Source organism: Panthera pardus, unplaced genomic scaffold (assembly GCF_024362965.1).
Source record: "Panthera pardus isolate Hobbes unplaced genomic scaffold, ASM2436296v1 HiC_scaffold_20, whole genome shotgun sequence".
Taxonomy (NCBI): domain Eukaryota; kingdom Metazoa; phylum Chordata; class Mammalia; order Carnivora; family Felidae; genus Panthera; species Panthera pardus.
The window spans coordinates 66,684,479-66,704,606 of record NW_026526766.1 but is presented as its reverse complement, the minus strand read 5'-3'; the positions used below and the strand labels follow the sequence as shown (position 1 = coordinate 66,704,606).

The 20,128-nt window shown below is 43.9% G+C and overlaps 2 protein-coding genes across 5 annotated transcripts in view; both read right to left on the bottom strand.

Annotated features, from left to right (window-relative positions):
* Positions 1–211: 211 nt before the first annotated feature.
* FKTN (fukutin) overlaps positions 212–20,128 on the bottom strand; it is a 97,567-nt gene continuing 77,650 nt past the window's right edge. For 2 of the 4 annotated variants that reach the window (XM_019454284.2, XM_053908152.1), the window contains exons 11-14: positions 18,761–18,981; positions 14,637–14,746; positions 2,385–2,564; positions 212–1,975 (exon numbers count right to left, since the gene is read on the bottom strand). In XM_019454284.2, the coding sequence (XP_019309829.2) occupies positions 18,767–18,981 (215 nt within the window). In that variant the 3' untranslated portion in view covers positions 212–1,975; positions 2,385–2,564; positions 14,637–14,746; positions 18,761–18,766. The remainder of the gene's footprint in view (positions 1,976–2,384; positions 2,565–14,636; positions 14,747–18,760; positions 18,982–20,128) is intronic. The other 2 variants (XM_019454286.2, XM_019454285.2) reach the window with 2 other exon arrangements.
* On the bottom strand, positions 2,022–8,260 carry TAL2 (TAL bHLH transcription factor 2). Its single transcript, XM_019454287.2, has 2 exons — positions 8,141–8,260; positions 2,022–2,564 (listed from the first exon to the last, which is right to left on the bottom strand). The coding sequence occupies exons 1-2, from the start codon at positions 8,239–8,241 to the stop codon at positions 2,213–2,215; spliced, it is 453 nt and encodes a 150-aa protein (XP_019309832.2). The 5' UTR covers positions 8,242–8,260; the 3' UTR covers positions 2,022–2,212.

The following is a 20,128-nucleotide window of genomic DNA, read 5'->3' as shown; positions in this document are numbered from 1 at the left end:
ATTCTTACTACTGCAATCACCAAGCCTTGAGCCTAAGACAGCAAAGACCACAGAGTAGTTTTTCCATTAGCATCTGGCCTCATGTACACCTTGCCAAACATTTTGATCCATGTGTACCTACAATTCCTTTTGACAGTCACTTTAATCCAGCATAACCTGATAGACCAAAATCTAAGCTTGCAACATAATTTAAGAGGTGAATTACACCAAGTAATATTTTAAGTGTTTATTCATTTTTCAATGGAATTTCCTACAGAGTTTCTTTAAATCATTACCCCCCTCATATAGTTTAATGATAACTCAATCTCCTCATGACTTTTCAGGAGCACTGTCTTACATTTCAGTGAGAAGGCCTTCTGTACACACAGACATGGCCCCAACAGCAGAAAAGTGCACTCATTCTGAGAAGAGCAATAAAATCCTGCATTCAGGCAAAGAAGTCTTCTGTACTTTCCTCGGCAACATGTCACAATGAAGCTAATAAAAAAATATTGTCAAAATTGTTATTTTGATTTAATGCCAGATGAGAGAATAAGTAATGTTGTTCAGTTGACAACTGTCATCGAAGCTTTGAGATATACTATCAGTTGGTAGTTTGACACATTTAAGCCCACATAACCTCATGAGAGAGAAATGCACATTCAGGGGAAATAGCCTAGTCTCTGTGCACATGTGTTTCCCTGTACTATTCTGGATCCATAGGGAAGTTTATGGAATGCACTGGGAAGAAAGAACCTAGAAGGAAAACATATTGCTTCTGATAAATGCACTGGACTATGAGCGTGAGTGCCGGGTAGAGGTTAATGATATTATGACCTTGCTATTTGTGGGGAATGAGATTTGGGGGGAGCCTCATCTAGCTTTCTTCCGATCACCAAACTAAACCTTTTCAACCTTCCATAAATCAAATATCTTCTTTCTAGAGTAAAGAGGAAATTGAAATCCCCCTATTGTGTGTACACTGGAAATCTGTAATCGCAAATCCAGCAATTTCCTACCTGTGGTTCAGAATGTTTTAAAACCAACGTACCGTCAAGAACTTTAGGGGAATAAAATGTCCCAGAGACAATCAAATGACACTATTTGTATTCTGGGCTCAGCTATGGGATTCATTTTTGAATCCATCTTTGAATCCAATCAGCAGGGTGGCACATGCTTATGAGTAGTTCTGTCAGATCCACGCCATTTCACTGACTAGGGGGTCCCACCCCTCCCAGCATACGATTGAGCTAACGCTCCACAGCAAGGAGGACAAATTACAAATTCATTAATTCACTAAAATCTGGTATTACATTCCTATTGTCTACCCTAGATCTTTTGTTTAAACTAAGCTCTCTGTTATATGAGTTGTTAAATGAGTTGTTAAATGGCAATGTTTGGATTTTCATAATTACGTTTGAATTTCACAGGTCTTAAATCAGCAGGAACTCAGGCTACATTAAAAGTTTTAATGCCTGACATGCGAAACTAAGGGGGCAGGTAACCTATTTTAGCTAACTATTTTTCATAAGAAACCATGAACTCTAAATCACAAATTATCCAGTCCTTTCCACTCACAGATATAATCCAGCATTTGGCTTTAGAGATAACACATATATAAATGGCTCAATGCGAGCAACACCTCACATTTCCATAGAGATAAAGGATGCAGAGCTCTTCCACACGTATCTGCTGTGTTCCTGTAAGCCTCACATGTCAGGAGGATCTCTTCTCCAGAGTTTCCCACAAGTCTCCAAGTTCGTTTCTGTGAGGGCGGTCTTCACATTCATCAACCTTATTTTGTTCACCCTCCATCAAACAGACTTCATTTCTCAAAACTAACTTTAAAATATGTTCTGAGGGAAGCATTTTTTATTCATCGGCCTGAGATCTGTTATGGAAAAACTTCCTTGTAATTGAAAACATATTGAGTAAAACAGTGATTTTCCAACCTGTTTTTAACCGATGCTTTTCTTTTCCAAACATTATGCAGATCCTGAAGTGTCCCACCACCCCCCCCCCCCCCGCCCCCGCCCTGGGGGTGACAGACTCCAAAGCCACATTCCTCATGGCCTCTTTTTGGCTCCCTGCAGCTGGCCCCACCTCCTATGAGGCTTAAATTCATGCCTCCCAAATTTATTCATCAAGTTGACTCTGGAACATGCAAAAGGCGGTCACTCAGCCAGTGGCTTCTGAGCAAGTGCCCCGCTGGGTGATGACAGCCAGAGCCCCACTATGCAATGTGGTGGCTTGGGTCAAGTGAAGGAACCTGGTAGTCACCGAGCAGAGCCCTGTCCGGCAGGTGGGATCCTTGGGGAAAGAGTCCCAGAATGTTTCCCTGAGCGGTCACTCCCGTTTGCTGCAGGGTTTGCTCCCCCAAGACCTTGACCAAGAAGTTGATATACCTCATTGCCAGGCGAAGGGTTTCATTTTTGCTCAGCTTTTTGTCCGGAGGGTGAGTGGGAATGAGCTTCCTCAGCTTGGCAAAGGCGCTGTTGACATTCTGCTGTCTCCACCGCTCCCTGCTATTTGTGAAGATCTTCCTGGTCATGTTCGAGTTCCTGAAACAGGAAAGAGAAAGGGCCCTAAGGGCCAATACCTGATAAGAGGGCTATTGGGCATCACATGTCCTGCCAAGAATTTGGGATGTCAGTTCTTCTTGACCCGGGTTTTAGGAAATTCACTTCCTCATTTTTAGGTTTTTCTGAGTCTTCCTTTGGGTAAGGGAAGAAAATGTGGCAGAAGAAAGGACAGGGTAAGAACAATACCTTTCAGCCTTTTTCTCCCTAGCTGTTTCAAAGCCCCCTGTTACAAGGTCATTTTACCCCAGAACCCTCACTACTGCTTTTATAACCAACTCTTCCTAATTGTCCAGAACCAGGCACAGTATAGGTTTAAGTACTTGTGCAAATAAAATCTATATTTAGCCAACAGGGAGTCGAATATGGATTCTCAAAAAGTACAAGCCGTGATTCTAGATTCCACTAATAAGACAATTGTGGGAATGGAGATGATAGCACAGCTCTCCTCTTAGCTGGCAGACCTCACCTGGAGGGTTGGACCTCACTGTGCAAAAGGTAAAATATCCAGACTGGACCACATTTAGGGGAGTATGAACAGAGTGGTGAAGAGTCTTCAGACCTTCTTTTATGAAAAACACAGTGGGGATATTCAGCATGACAAGAAGAAAGGACAAAGAGAAAGTGAGGGTGACGATTTACCATGGATGCCGTAGAAGATGTTCGGGCCTCCACGAGCCGGCACTCAGGTGACCTTTCCAACTCCAGGACAGTTGATTATCACCATCTACTGCCAAATCTTACTTTGCCATTTTTAACTCTTAGAGGCATGGTCCCCTTTTTGCAGACAGCTTGGATTAACATGTGTGAATGGGAACACGGATGGCGCATCAACGAACAAACCTCTCCGTGATCTTGGCATGTGGCGGACTTTGAACACCACTGCTCTACTCTCCAAGTAGGAACACCCTCATCCCTATCTGAACTCTGTATGATAAAGAAGCAGAACGCTCCCCAGATCCCTGCAATTCTGGGGGAAGGTAGAGCAGGAGTTTAGCACAGGGGAAGAGCCACCCTTCCCTTCAGAGCGTGTGTGTTCTCATCACAGCACCAAACACCAACCAGCTGTGAGGCACTGCCTAAGTCCCTTCACCAACCTGAGCCTCAGTTCCTTAGCTATCTACAATGGGTGTAATTATACCATCCTCTCCTCATAGCCTGCTGTAAGGATTGAGGGGAATGTTGCATGTGAAAGCATTCTGTGAACTATAAACTAAGGGAAACAAGAGCAAATAGAGCATTTGTTTTGTGCCAGGCACTCACGCTACATACATACGCAAGCAGTGTTGGTTGTAGTGACAGTACTATAGACACTGCTGGGATTGGCTGAGGGAGGCCAACATGTCCCAGGTGTCATTTCACTACACGTGTGCTGGCACGTTTTCCCTTCTGTAGGGACCAAATGATGGTCTCAGTTTATTAGAACAAGCCACGCTGTTACCATCGAGCCCTGACTCTATAGGGGCCAGTCGCCAATGGAAGCATCTGCATGGTGGTTAGAAACATAGGCTTTGGAGCCAGAACCCCGGTTTGGCTTTAGGTTCTGCTCCTCCTAGCTGTGTGACCCTGAGCAATCTACTTCAACTCTCTGTCCATCAAATGCCTCATAAGTAAAGGGTGACTCCAGGTACTACCTGTGAGGACAAATAAAATGATCCACGTAAACCACTTTAGCAAAATGGCACACAGGAAGTGCTCAATAAATGTTAAGTGATTACAGTTATTATCTCGACAAATAAAACAGGGGAAGGTAAATGTTCATTGTAATTTAGCGATTTGTTTTCCTAATAAAGAAGCTACAGTGTAATAGAAAAGGTCTGAGCCTGATTTACGTATTTGTTTGTTGTGCTCTGTAAGAGTATATGGACATACAGGTGTGTGTGTGGATGTAGAACATAATACTTAGAAGGATTCAGGCCAAACTGTTGACATGGTTCCTTGGGGGAGGGCAGGGGGTTGGGGGAAGACAGAAAAAGGAGATGAATGGGGCGCATGAGTAGCTCAGTTGGTTAAGTGTCCAACTCTTAATTTCAGCTCAGGTCATGATCTTACAGTTGTTGAGTTCAATCCCCTCGTAGAGGCCCCTGCGTAGAGCCCCGAGTCTGGCTCTGCACTGAGTGTGGAGCCTGCTTGGGAGTCTCTCTCCCTCTCCCTCTGCACTTCCCTCCCTCCCCCACTACCCCCTTCCCCATCTCAAAATAAATAAATAAACTTTAAAAAAAAAAGATAGAAAAAGGAGATGGGTGTGTGTTATTTGATACAGTTGGGTAACATTTTACATTTTTATAATAAGAAAAGATTCATATATTATTTGCTTCATAATAGGAAAAAACTAAGAAAGCTTACGGGCTTTAATGTAGAAAGACCTGGCTTTAAATCTCAGCTCTCCATTTCTTAGATATATGAGTCTGTGAAAATCAGTTAACTTCTTTAACTGATTTCTTCTCTGGAAAATGGAAATAAAGCCATCATCAGGGTTCTTGTGAGGATTAAATAATACATTATGTGATGCATATGAATACATAAATGAGACAGTATGTGCCTGCTACATAGGTGCCTAATAAATACAAGGATTCTCTTCCCTATGCAGATGGGAAGTGTCATTACTCCAAAGAATAGCATTTTTCAATTACCTGCATGCTCCCAGGACATTTCCCCATCCCTGTTTTTGTTGCCTTTCCTGTTTCTGCCTAGGTTGGAGACAGATTGCTGTGCTGAGAACCAGTGGTAAGGGGAAGCATGGCGGCCCAAGCTGACTGGCTGGCTTCAGGTTCCCTCCAGCAGCCACTCAGGTCTACTTCCTTTCTCTGTGGAGACACTCTTAGTAGGACCCATGATCCAATTACAATCATATGCGCTCCGAGCTTAGGCATCAACACTTACTGACCCCATGTGCCGGACGCTGTGCCGGCTGCTGGATGCCGAGGAAACCAATGCCTTGTGAATGGAGAGAGAAGCACAGGGGCTGTAGGGGCAGAGAAACAGCACCTACCCCAGGCATTCCAGGGGAATTCCCGACCGACCAAGGGGGTGCACAAGGTGATACCGAAGGCCTCTTTCTGCTCTGAAATGCCACAATGACCTGCCTATTGCTTTTTATTATCTAACTTACCTTATTTCTAAATAACCTAGTCTTTCACCTACAATGAAAATAGGAGTGTTGTCAGAACTGTAACCAACTAAAACTGAAATATGACAGTCTGAGCTTAAATCACGGGATTTTAAGATAGAAAACTATCCAGTTTTGCTCACACCGAGGCCGGCTGCTTTGCAGCCAGGACTGTGGGAGCAAAGTTACTTTCAAGCTTCTCTTGTCAAAAGAGGGTTTAGCTCACTCACTAAGTCAACTCTAGTCCCTTGGGGGAGCGGGGGCGGGGGTGGGGGACAGGGGCCATCTTTTTCAAGCTGGGAAGAAAAAGATTAGGCAGGATAAACTAACTGGTGTTCTCTTCTAAGAGGGCTCAATCCCATTGTGCTAGAAGCAGACAGAGGAAATAAGGAGAGGAAAAGATAGGCTTCAGAAATGTAGCCTGCCCTCCTGGAAGGCGCTTAATAATTCCTTGTTGATTTATCCTCAAGGGTGTTACTCTTCTCCACAGGGGGAAATTGAAATCAGCGATTTAACAAGCTGGAAAAATTCAAAGCAGCGGTCACTGGAAAATTACTAAAGTACTTATTAAATCAAAGGAAAATTGCATTTAGTGTTTTCCCAGTTGTAAGGACTGATTACTGCTAAGCTTGATTTCAGAATAATTTAAGAGCTTGAAAAATACACCAGATGCCACAGAAGCAGAAGACATCTGATAGATGTCAAAACAGAGGTAAAGCATGTTGTCCCAAGGTCACGCAGGGAATCAGTGGCACAGCCTGTGTCCCATGCCTCTGTATTTATGCATCTTGTCACCACTGACTCCTGATGGGTCAGGGTCCATAACCTTTTTTGTGCCATGGACTCTTTTGGCAGTCTGGGGAAGTCTAGGGAAGGACTCTACCCCAGAACAATAATTTTAAATACATAAGATAAAAAGCTGTTGGTTCCCTTCTCAAAATAATTATTTTAAATGCATGAATTGAAATACATGGACGCATAAAAATGACCAATTATAATTAATACTTATTAAAATAATTTAAAAATGCAACGCAGTAATAATGCACTTTCTTTTTTTAAACACATTAAATGATTTACTACTGTAATTTCTACACGGTGATACGTAAACGGTTTTTTCAAAAGATCTGCAACATCTGTGAGATGAAGGGATTTATGATTTTTGTTGGTGATGTTGTCACCAGTACTAATCTTTATCACCCATAAGTAAAGGAAATGCAAAATTTAGATTAAGGGTGACTGGAAATAAAGATGTAATTTTTTTCCCCGTCCAGATATATAGAACCCTGATTTCTACCCATAGACCTCTGGGTGAGTGGGTGTCACGAACCTGGGGTTAAAAATGCCTGGGCAGGAGAAGCGTGATGGTAAATATAACAGGAACATAGGTGGGCACAAACTTCTATTATGGTGCCACCACTGAAGGTCACAGGTTACCAGAGAAAAGAATGATAATTATGCCCCCACAGAAAGTGACCTATGCCCCCAATAGGGGTTGCTGCTTTTTTTGTATGCCAATGGTGTCTAGACACAGAGCACCCCTGCCACAGGAAAGGGTGCAGCAAAGGGTCACAGCTAACATTCCTGCGGTGGCCTGTCCCCGACATTCAGACTCATATAGCTCTTTGTTCATAAGACTTTAAATTTCTCTTCCTGTCATTTGGTTTCTTCTTTCATCTTTTTCTTGAAAACAAGTGAAAATAGTCTCCAGAAAGAGAGAGATGAAAGGTAGTTTATAGAGTTGGGTTAGGGTAAGGTACCTAACCTCCAACACTGGATATGGTTTTGCCTTTTGAAATTATTATAGAAGTAACACATGCTCATCCAAGAAAAAAAAACACAAAAACAAAAACGAAAACGAAGCGGTACACAAGTGCATACAGTAAACAAATACAAGGCTCTCTATCTATCTATCGAATTTTTTCTCCCAGCAGTAGCCAGTTTGGTGTGTGTATAAATGATATATATCCTTTATATACCATGCATATGTCGTTTAAAAATCAGAACACACACTATTATGCAAGTTACTTTTCTCATTAGATAACCCCGCATGTTGATGTTCTAAATACATACATTTACCATGAATCACAGTCTTTGGGTGGGTACCCCGCGCTCCGGGAGAGTTCCACCCGCGCCTCACCGCCCCATGCACCTGCGTCCCCTGCCCACCCCGCCCGACCTGCTGCCCTCGCCCACTTCACTTCCCGGCTTTCCCCCTTTTTCTCTTCTTAACCTTCGCTCCCCCGGGCCTGCGGAGCCCGGCCGCATCTGGTGCTCAAGTTTCACACCTGCCAGGTTCGGGGGAGTAAGCTCACCGGTACGCAGAAGCTACCCAAACGGCCCCAGGAGGTGCTCCGGGGTGTCTCCAGCATCCGTATCAAGGTGAAGCGGCCGGGCCAACACGCACTAGGGGACCGCTTTGCTCCCCCGGAGCCCCGCCACCACCCCTACCGCTCGGAAAGCCCCCAGGTCTCACTGAGTCGACTTGGTAGCCGCGGCCAAGTCGCCTCCACATCCCTGTCCTCCAGGGCGACCACGGCTCAGACCCGGCGCTGCGCGGGAGACCCGCTGACCCATGAGTCCGGCCCCGGCGGCACCCACGTACCGCAAGGATCGACGCACCTGCTCGCCAAGAGCCGGGAGACCGCGCCGTCGTTGTCGCGGTCGCTGGCCGTGTGCGCCCTCGCCTGGACGCCGCGCCTCTGCTGCTGCCTTTATAGGACCCGGGCCTTTGTCTCCAGGCCCCACGGGGCCCCTTCCTGCCCGGGTTTCCCGCCCGTCCCTCCCGGGTCCCCGTGCTCCCGCTTCCCAGGCCCACGATCCAGACCCGCTAGATCGGGTTTTCTGGGGGTGGGGGTCCGAAACCCGCGTTTTAACTAAGTATTCCAGGAGATGAGGACGCACTGCGAAGTACAGCAGTCACTGCACTGGGCAGACGCCTGGATTTATGCATCTCAGGTTCCACGGTGCCCAGCACAGAGCTCCGCTATTTCAGTGGCCTTCTAACCGGTCTTCTGCTTCTACGCTTTCTCTTTCCATCTACTATCCAACATCACTCAGAATGATCCTATGAAAACCCTTAGGTGGCTCTCCATTTCACTCAGAACTAACCTGAAGTCTTCATAATGGCCCCTAGGATACCCTTTACCTGACCTGTCTGTCCCTTCTCTCCCTGTGGTTTAGTCAACTGCAGTCCCTCTGACCTTTGTTGTTTCAGGAACACACCAAACACCCTCCTGCCTCAGGACCTTTGCATTGTTTTCTCTGCCAGAAACACTCTGCCTCCAAGTTATCCACATAGTTCCCCCTCACACATACCTCTTTTCATTCACTCAACAGTCGCCACTGAGCACCTACTAAGGTCCAGCACCTGTTCAGGTGCAGGGAGACAACCTCAAACAAAACAGACACAAATCCCTGTTCTCAGGGAACTGACATTCTTCAGGTCTTTGGTCACATGTCACCTTCTCCTGAAGATCCTCTGAGCACAATATCTAAAATTGCACCTTCTCACACACAGGGACTCTTCACCCTCCTGCCCTATTTATTCTCCTCTTTAGTGCTCATCTCCATTTAGTAATGCTTTACTTATTTATTCTGTCTCCTCCCAACCCCAGTGAATAGGCTTTCACCAAACATGGGTTGATTAATGAATGGGTAAGTAATGAGTTTATACACATCACATTCTCTGAAGGACCCAGCATAGGATTTGGTACAATAAATTCACAGTGCAATTCAGCTTAGTGGATAAGAGTAAATGACTTTGGAGTTGTATTACTCAGATTGAAATCCCTGGTCCACCCCACTTACGTGACCTTGGCAAATTATATTATTTCTCCCTGCCTCAGTTTCCTTATCTGTGAAATATGGTCAGTGATAGGATTGTGAGGGCAACTACTGGCTCCCTTTCCTAGGAGAGAATTATATAGCCCCACCCACTGCCATGTGACTGGCAGTGCTTCCCTGTAGGTGGTGGGAGAGGACTGCATGTCCAGGCTTGGCCACGTGATTTGCATGGGCCAATGGAATGTGAGCAGACCTGACAGCCACGGTGATGGAATGGGAGCTTTTTTTTTTTCTTTTTGAAATTTTTTGTCAAATTGGTTTCCATACGACACCCAGTGCTCATCCCAAAAGGTGCCCTCCTCAATACCCATCACCCACCCACCCCCCCTCCCACCCCCCATCTACCCTCAGTTTGTGGAATGGGAGCTTTAAGAGCCATTCCTGGTTGGGCTTAGTCATGAGAAGGTTATGTTTGGGGTTGCTCTTTCAGCCTGGAAGCCATGGAGCAAACCCATAACCAACCACAACAGCCCCCATGTAACATGAGTGAAGAGTAAATCTTTGCTGTTGTAAGCCACTGAGAATTTGTGGTTGTTTGTCCCCCTCCTTAAAAAAAAAAATCAGTTATTATTATAAATTTAAAAATCTGTTGCATGAATTGCTAGTTTCTCAGGAGGCAACAAGGTAAAGAAAACTCTACATCTGGCTTCAAGGGGTTCGCAGCCCTTGGGAGGGAGAGGCATGACAAAAATGACTAAATACAAGACAGTCCTGAGTGCCAGAGGGTGCGAACTTGGAGCTGGGGAGGCAAAAGATTCTAGCTGGAGGATCAGAGACAGCTTGTGGGAGGGATGGCATTTAAACCAGCCCTGAGGCATAGGTTGCCTCTGACATTTGTGGGATCCAGGACAAGGGTACAGATGGAGACTCCTGACTCATTTTTTTCCCCGCTGCCCAGCTCTGTCCTGCTATGTGAAGGGCCTTGTGTATATGATGTGGATTCCCAGTGCACACAGACCCAAGAAAGAGCCCTGTGCAGGCTCTGAAATGGGCTCAGGGCCATTTGAGCAGAAATCCAGGGGTCCTGAATACCCAGAGTGTGATCTAGAATGTGGGAAATGGAGGTGCCTCCTTAGCACAGCAGGCAGTGCGTCAGTCTCACAGAATGTGGGAAATGGGCACCAGATGGGGACTGGAGGGCCAGTAGAGGGCCATCTAAAGCACAGACCCAAGGCAGGGGTCCCAGTTGCTTGGCTGGAAAGGTGGGAAAAGCTGTAGGAATTACACAGTAGGAGTGGTGGACAGGACAGTCCCTGTGATGCCAACTGGGAGCGATATGTTTAGATTTACAGGTTACAAAGCTCATTCTGGTGGCAGCACAAAGGGTGCATTGGAGGGTGAGTTGGGGAGAATTAATTGGTCAATTTGTGCACAAAAAGCACCTCTAAAAACACAACCTAATATTTCCAACAAACATTCCCAATTTGTCTTCTTTCTGACCTTCTGTCTTATGTACGTGGAAGGGGAATTGAGGCCTCCCAGGGCCCGTGTTTTTCTGCCATGCCTTGTTAGGTCACAATTCTCATAGACCACATGTTGTATTTTAAAGCATGAACCTACATTACCTTTCCTCTTAGCCAAAAACCTGTGAGGTAATGTATTTGCTTAATGGCGTGTTCTGTGGTTGTAAAAAAAAGAATTGTGGCAACTGGGTAGCATGATCAGAAACGTGTGACGCAAAATGAAACAATCAGCTATAGAGTGGGATCTGTGTACAACTGAACAAGGGCTGACAGAAAGGCGAAGATTACAGAGAAAGGGGCATAACTGTGCTGGCACATGGGGACCAGGGTTGACATCTGTTCTCTTCTCAAAAATGTCTTACATGTTATTGTTGCTTTTATCATTTTTAAAACTGGGAAACAATTTTGGTGCACCGTTCCACTTAGCGGTGATTCTTCAGATGATGGGCCCTCTCCCATTCCAGTCTCCCAATGTGGAAAGTTAGGGGCTAGGTCCTGGTCCCCCAGGGGAAGGGGTTGGAGGAGAAATTTGCATAATCCGATTATTGAAGGATTAAGTTTGGGCAGCTAAACGCCTCTGTGTGCTCAAGCTAAAACCCTTACTATTCATGGCTCTCACTGCCCCCTGGAGAGACTGCACCTGCGGGCTCCTGGCGAGGGAAGGGCAGGTCGCTAGGAGAGCCTGGCATTGTCAGGCTCTCTGCTTCTGCTGGCTTAATTGATCTGTCTGGATTAGCCTGTGAATACTGGACCTCTAGTCCTATGTGCAGGGGGTGTCAGCTTCAGGAAAGACCAAACCTGGGGGTTTCAGAAGGGATTTCTGTCAGCCCAGGTTGTTGGGGGGCCAAGGTCATTTTGGCTGGAGGTCAAGCATCAGCTTTATCCAGTCTTAAACCTCCTTTCCTCTCTCCTCATTCTTAGCTCCCTTCCCAATCCCCAATTCTGCATATTTAGGCCCCAATCCAACCATCCATCTCTCCATTGATCCATCCACCTATCCACCCACCCATCCACCCATCCATGCATCCATGCATCCATCTATCCATCCATCCATCCATCCATCCCTTCTTCCATCCACCTATTATGTATGCACCCATCAATTTACTCATCACATGAATTAGCTGGTTCTTCATAGTTAATGAAGTTAATAGAATTCACTAGTAAATCCTTTTAGGTGGGTTTTGTTCCTTCAAGTGTTGTATCTCTTAAATCAATTTTGGTACTTTGACATATAAACTTTGACATTTTCAAAATCATTAATAAAGTGTTATATATTATATATATATATATATATACACATATACATGTATATATATATACATATACATATACATGTATATATATATACATATACATATATATGTGTGTATGTATATGTGTGTATATATATATACATTATATTCAATGATTTAAAAAAATATCTGTATTTGTGTTGCCTTTCTCATTCCTCATGTTATGTGCTCATGACTTCTTTCTCTACTTGATTAGCTTTGCAGAAGCTTATGCATTTTATTGTTCTTTTTGATAACTACCTCTGTGATACAATTAATGTCTACTCTATCTTTATTAAATCTGCTTTTCTCATTTGCTTACATTTATTTTGTTCTCTCTCCACCTCCCATTCTTAGATTGAGTGCTTATTTTATTAATTTTCAGGCTATGACTTTTCTTCTGATATACCTTTTGTGTCATCCTGTGTTTCCATTTATGCTATCGCTGTCATTAGTTTCTAACATCTGTTGTTTATTTTAATTTTTCTTTTTTAAAGAAAATCTTTAAAATTTTATTTGTTGTTGTACTTTTGGTTAGCCATTTGCTATTAATTTCAAATGTTATTGTGGTGTAGTCAAAGATATGCTCCATACATTTTTTGCTTTGGGATATTTATTGAGAGCTTCTCTTTGGTAAAATAGATGATCAACTGTTACAAATAATCCATAAGCTGTAGAGGTATAGCTCTGTTTGAAAAATAAAATGTCTTTATACACATCCACTAAATCAATCCTTTGCATTCTTCTGGGGAGTTTTGGTCTATTATAATCTATTTGACAGGGTTATATGAAAATCTCCCTCTACTATTTCATGTTTGTTCCTCCCTTTCGGTTTGTCCAGGAGTATTTGCTTTAGATCTTTATATTTTAAGATACGGTGCATTTGACACATGAAGACTCATGAAAGTTTTATTGATTTAGAGAACTGTACCCCATATCGATGTGAAACGGCCCTCTTTGCCTTGCTTTTCGTCATGAATTTTATATTATTACATCCTACCCTGCATTCTCAAAATAAAAGTGTCCATTCTTTTACAGTGAATTTGTCATTGTGTGGGTGTGACTCTTGGCCACAGGTTTTATCTTTCTGTGAAACTTTATTTGGCAAATTGAAATTCCTTTGCCACCCTGGTTTGTTAAAGGGGCACCATCGCCATGATGAATTCTCCACGGCAAATCTCATTCTAGTTTACTTGCTTATTGGCTTGCCTGCTGTACACTAAGTGTCAAGAGGGCAAGGACTTAACTTTGTCACTTGCTAAACCCCACAAGCTGTGCTCACTGCCCATTAAAGCTGCTTGATAAGACATTTGTTGAATGAATGCAAGACAGCATTCATTCGGATTCATTTCTCCAAATGGCTGCGTCCAGCCTCCCCTGCTTTCTGTCAGAAGACACATAGCTTGTTGCTGTGAAATGAATGCTTCCCAGGCCACAGGAGAGGTTTTGGTGATTATTTTTTAAGAAGAGAAGAGCATTCTGGCTGCTGTACGCAGAGGGTGAGAAGAGATGTGAGGAGACTACCTAGCAGGCTGTGACAAGAGAGAGGGTGCTGGGTTGACCTGGGGGTAATACTGAGCACCAGTTAGGGAAGCCAGATGCCAAATCGTCTACCCCATTATTTAGCACGAAGTACTAGGTGTCATGCAAGGTATTACACCCAATTTTTTTCATTTATTGTGAGAAATTATATATTTTGATTATAAAGTTACATAATGAGTTATCATCCTTGACAAAACAAAATATTGCTCCCAAAGAAGTTAAATATGAAAAAGTATGCCCAAAGAAGCAAGACTTCCTATGCAGCTGTTTTACTAGTGTTTCTCAGACAAACATCATTCCAGAGCCAGCAGTGGCTGTAAATTCTCATGGACGTTAATGTCACTGCATTCACAGGACCCATAGAGTCACTTAGAGGTTAGCTTACCTCCTCTGAGGCTTTTCCTGCCTCCTCTCCTCTAACCTCCTCCAAATGAAAAAGTAATAAAGCAAGTGGCTGCAGAGAAAGGCAGGGCATCTGGAAGGAGAAATAAGCTGACACGGCCCACATCTCTACTGGAGCACTGGGAAGGGTGCTGGATGGGTGAGAGCTTTGGTCTTCTCTCACAAGGAAAGAGAGATCTGGCTGCTTTATTGTCATTTCTGGACTTTCCTGAGTCATTCCCTAGTCATGACAGAAAAGGAAAGATGCTAGAATCTGCAGACCAGAGTCTCGGATGTATATGGGCTTTGTGGCCCTGGACATATTCACAGACAGGAACAATAAAGAAAAAAATTGATTTAGGAGGGAAAAAACCCTCTGTCCATTGGGTTTTTTCCCCTGCAGCACACAGCGACTTTAGCTGACCAAGGAAGAGAAACAATATTACTCTGTAAACAAAGTTATCCTTACTTGGAAGGTGGCCACAGCCTGCCTCGTTGAGTTAGCAGACATCCTGCATTGAAGAAGCATCAAACATTGAATCTCAGGGATGGTCCTCAACTGGATCCAAATGTGAAGCCCTGTTTGAATACAGAAGCGGGGGGGGGGGGGGGGGATGTTGAATGATCCATCCACAATCAGATTTGCAAAGTTTCCTGCACTCTTGTAACACTATCTTTTGGATGCCTTTTCTCATTTCCTCTGTTTTCTCTGTTTGCTGTCTAATCCTGTGTCTTGTCTGGGATAAGTACAATGATAAGATTACTGGTCCGGATCGCAAGTAGAGGAATTTATTAATTGCTTTAGAGGCCCATACTGCTGTGTCACCTTCTCAATTAAACTGGCTACTTATTGAAGAAACAAAAACCTGAAATAATTGCAAAATAAATTTTTTTCACCCTTCTGAGGCTGTTTTCTAAACAAATAGGAATCACAAATACTCACCGATTTGCTGGGAATTAAGTGGGATATAGTACTAAGAAATACCAAGTGGGTAATAGCTAAGAGAAGGCCTTTGATCAGCTGCAGAGGCAGGCTGACTGGTGTTTGAATCCTTGCTCTGACACTCGTTGCCATCCTGAGCAAGTTACTCAAAGTCTCCCAGCTTCAATTTTCTCAGCTACGAATTGGAAACATTCTCATGAAGCCGAGGCTTCATGGCTTACTGTGAAAATTCAGTGAGTGATTTGGAGTAAATGCTTCTTAAAAACGGTGATAACAGGCAACTAATAAAATCATAGTTGCTCAATAAATGTTTTCATTTTTATTACCAGGAAAAACTCTATTCTAAAACTAGATTGAGAGTCTGAACACATGCCTCTAATATCCTCCACAGGGTACTTTCCTGTTTATCTTTCATTTGCCCAACCCAGCCATCCTGGCTCCCACCTCCCTCCTTCCAATTGCTTTGGGTCCTGTGCTGCTAAGAAGCATTCATTTCCTTTGAATCAAACAGAGCCCAGAGCTGGATGAAGGAGATATCAAAGAGGGGAAAGAAGAGTTTCTCTTCAGCGTCAGGATCCGTCTTAGAATTAATTTCTACTCTCCAGTTCCCCAGACCGAGGACCTCTTAGTAACACCCAGTACACACATGCACACACATATCTCCATCAGGACACCTGGTGTTGAGGCCTGTCCAGAGCAAATGTTGACCATTGCAGCAGAAAGCAGGGCACATAACTGCCTCAGGCAAGTGGGCTTTTCTTCCCATAGTGACAATTAGAGGGACGCGCAGCCCTGGGTGTGCCCAGCTGCTGACACTTTCAAGATCAGGCTGGCTTGGCCTTCACTCTGAGGGCTGGAGCGGAGAGTGCTAATTCCAGCCAATAACCCCAAGGGCAGTGGGAAAGCAAGGGTGGGGGTGGGGGTGGGGGTGGGGGTGGGGGGAGCAGAACCAAGTACTGGAGAAAAGAAAGAGGTGGGGTGGGACTCTCCTTCTCCTCTTTATATTCTCTGGTCTTTGTATAAGAGACATGACTCATCAAATGGGTCCCCTAGATGAGGATTTGGACGCTCTGTGGGCAGCAGATAAGAGTGCAGCCTTCTCGCAGAAAGTAAATTCATTGAATACTCCCCATAAAGTCAATAATGCCAGGCTTATCAGCTGTCCTCATTCCTCACTCAGCCCCCTGGGGACCAGACTTGAAATAAAGGCTACAGCTCCAGGGGCTGGAGAGTGGAGGCGCAGGACTGGGCTGGGAAGGGGCCTCTGCCCCCCTGGGTCATATTTTAGGCAGGTGGGGGAAATCTGCCAGGCCTGAGCTGCCCAGAGTCCTCAGCTTCCCAGACTGACAAATCCTGAACCAAACACATACATCGAGGGGATGAGGGATGCACCCCTCACCCTCAAATTGAGCAGATGTTTTCAGGAGGTTCCACTGGGGCTTCTTAGGACAATTAGAGGATGTTATTTTAAATGTAACCAATAAAAAACCTACAGAGGAAACCTTGATTTCTTGCCACAAACATACTTCTGCACTACCCAAGAGCACATCTATCTTCCCTAGCTGGTGGAGATCTGGCTTCCTTACAAGTTGCCTGAACTAAGGAGAGTCAAGTCCGTTGTTAGCACAAGTTGCCCCGTCGTACAACTAGAACAGTTCCTCTTTCCACTTTGGAGACCAGATCCTCCAGAGGCAGACAGACAACAGGGAAATGAGGACCAAGTTAAGACCTAGAATTTAACATCTCTCCTGGGCACATCTCCTTTCCTGACTTCTGCTTTCCCCAGTTCCCATAGCTAAGACTTGTCTCCACATGGAGAGTGCAACCGGTCCTGGTTTCCAGCTGAAGCAGCAGGTGTAGAAATGGCTCCAGCCTCTTCCCCACTTCTCTCACATTGCTGGATTGTGCTGCCTCAGGTCTAACACTGACCAGTGTGTCCTCGCTCCTTTACCCCTTTCCAGAAATTGCTTTCAAATCTTCTCCAGAACCCAGGACCTCACTACCAACTCTCCTGCCCCAATTTATCTACACTTTTGTCTTGGCTCTCTAATTCCCTGAACCCTCTGGATAAGACCCTACATTGGTCCCACAATACTTCTTCTCTGTGGCCTGCAGCCCCATTTCCCAGACCAATACCAAGTGCCCCTCAGCCTCAAACACTTCCTGTCCCTGGATGCCCTGTGTCTGTGTCTGGCAATGGCTGGGAATTCTAGTAGTGACCTTACCTGAGACACTTGGCATCTTATGTCCACCTGGGTAAGCCTCAGTCCTCTGTCCCTGCAACTGTAGGGATCCCAGGGTTTCTGGGATCAGTCTCAGTGAACCTAAATTCTCCCCAATCCCCACCTGGCCTTGGAGGTGCTTCATGAATATTTGTTGAGACAACAAATGAACCTCAGTTCTCAGCACAGTACCTGTGAGTAGTAATTTAGCCAGAAGTGTTTATTAAAGACACCATGTTCTTACTCAAATATCGTTTCTACACTTTCTCTTATCCAAACTTCACAGCAGGATATTCAGGGCCCCCTCCCACCCCAGTCTGCTCCTTGCCCACTTTTCTAGTTGTATTTCTTTAAACTATTTATCCATACATAGCCAGGTGGTCTTCTGAGACGAGATGAGACTGGGCGCTTTCAGGGTAGTATGGCCATAGACTATAGCCAGGCAGTGTTATGTACTGTCCTATAAAGCCCATTCTGTGATTTTATTGACTTCCTTTCTTCAGAAATGCTTTCTTCCCTTTCTTCATGCAAATTTTCTGTTCATTAAGTCTTAAGATCCAGCTGCACCTCACTGTCCCTCCCCTGCCCTCCTTCCTAGAGCTTTTTCTAGCTTTGGATGCTCAGGCTGCCTTCCACAAAGTTTGGGACCTTTGGTCCCTTTTTCTAAGCTTGGTCTTTCAGACTCAATTCTGTTAAGTATTGTTTTAATCCCATGTCCTGTCTCCCTAGAAGACAAAGCATGTAACTGTGCCTTTGAGATCAGGGTCATTTGTTATCACCAGATCTCAGGAGAGGGCCCTCTACCAGGAGTACTCTTAAATATCTAATCTCACAGAAAAATTATTCCTTGGGTTTATTAGGAAAATATGTTCATAGGATTTATTGCAAAAGTAGAAATAAAAGCAAGATAATAATATTACCAATATCTATCATTATTGAACATCTACCAGAAGCTGTAGATTTCCTATATTTCTTTTTTTTTTTTTTTTTACATTTACTTATTTATTTATTTTGAAAGAGACAGAGAGCGCCAAGTAGGGGAGAGGGCAGAGAGAGGGGGGGACAGAGGATCTGAAGTGGGCTTTGTGCTGACAGCAGAAATGTACAGAAGTCTGAACCACCCAGGTGCCCCCCTGTATTTCTTATAATAACCCTTAGAGGTTAGGTATTAACTTCAGCCCCATTAGTTGGAAAAAAATTGGAACTCAGAAGTTAAATAACTAGCCCACGATCACAAAACTAGAAAGTGGTGCTCCTGGATTTGAGTCTCAATCTGTACAACTCCTAAGCCCTTGTTGCTCTCATCAAACGCTCTCAATGTGCATTATCCAATATTGCTAGCTACTGGCTACATGATGCTATTTAATTTAAAATTAAACATTCCATTTCTTGGTTATATTTGCCACATTTCAAGTGCTCAATACTCACATGTGGCTAGTGGCTACTGCACTGGACAGTGCAGACAGAGATCATTCCCAGCATCACCGGATGCTCTATTTGGACAGTACCGCTACACATGTTCTGGTCTTCCAATAGGATATGGAGGAAAGACAGCTCATGGTGAATGATAACCGGCATGACAGGAGGCAAGGACAGCTTCCTAAAAGCAAAGGCTTTCCCTTGGTCTGTGAAGTCACCCTTTGGTTTTTCTGTTAAACAGGATGTGGTTGGATTAGAGGTTTGCACAGTTTAAGCTCCAAAACAAACTCGTATACCCTCCAACTATCATTCTTCTAAGAGAGCTGACAAACTATGGTGGTAATATAGGTTCAGAAAATTAGTCACCCAATTACCCTTCCTGCAATATTCATTCACTAGAAAATTTTCTCCAAATTATTGAAACTAGAGGGAAAGATTGAATCTAGGAGTTTTAGATGAGGAAAAAAAAACTGGTGATAAATATGAAATTAGTTAAACTTACAGAAGCCTAAGAATAATGATACCAGCTGCTAAAGGGCTCTTGCTGCTAAATCAAATTTCGGAATGGTCAACTAAAAAGGATACAAATGAGTAGTAAGTGAGAAAATAAGTTTTAAAGAGGATTACTAAATTTACAGAGCAAATCAAAGAAGAATTGGAGGAAAGGAAGGAGAAAAAACAAAAAACCTAAAAATCTGTCTTCTAAAAACTGTGACAAGATTATTCCTTTAAATCTTTAACAAAGAATGTTATTTATATATTATTAATTTTTGTCAAACGTGGAAGGACATTCTCTAGGAAAATCATAGTACAAACAATGGGGTACAGTACACATCCAAAAAGAAAACCATATTAGAGACAACTATAGGATTCGGTGTTACCATGATTTAAAATTTTGGCCATTCTAACAGGTGTGCAGTGGATACCTCATTGTGGTTGTAATTTGCATTTCCCTGATGGTTAATGATGCTGAACATATTTTTAAAAAGTTATATTAATAATCAGTATTATAGCTCTCTGTCTTTACTCCTCTATTAACAATGATAACTTTTACTCCCTTCAGAAAATGCTGGTACACTTAGCACCTTGGGTCAGCAGTTTACATGAAGGTTGGGTACGTTACATGGAGGGGAGAAGAACAGTCATAGGGAAACTTTCTTAAACAGCAAAGGTGTAAATTTAGGTTAGAAATAGAAGCAGTAGTAACTTTTAGTAAAGATGGGCATTTCCACAAGATTTCTGGAAAAGTATACATTTTGGAAGAGGAAAACGCTGAAATTCAGCAGACTTTGCATTTTTGTGTAGAAAGAAAAAGATAAGAGCCCCAGACACAAAGTGTGATGAAGCAGAGCTGGGGCACAGGCTGAACCACCTGCA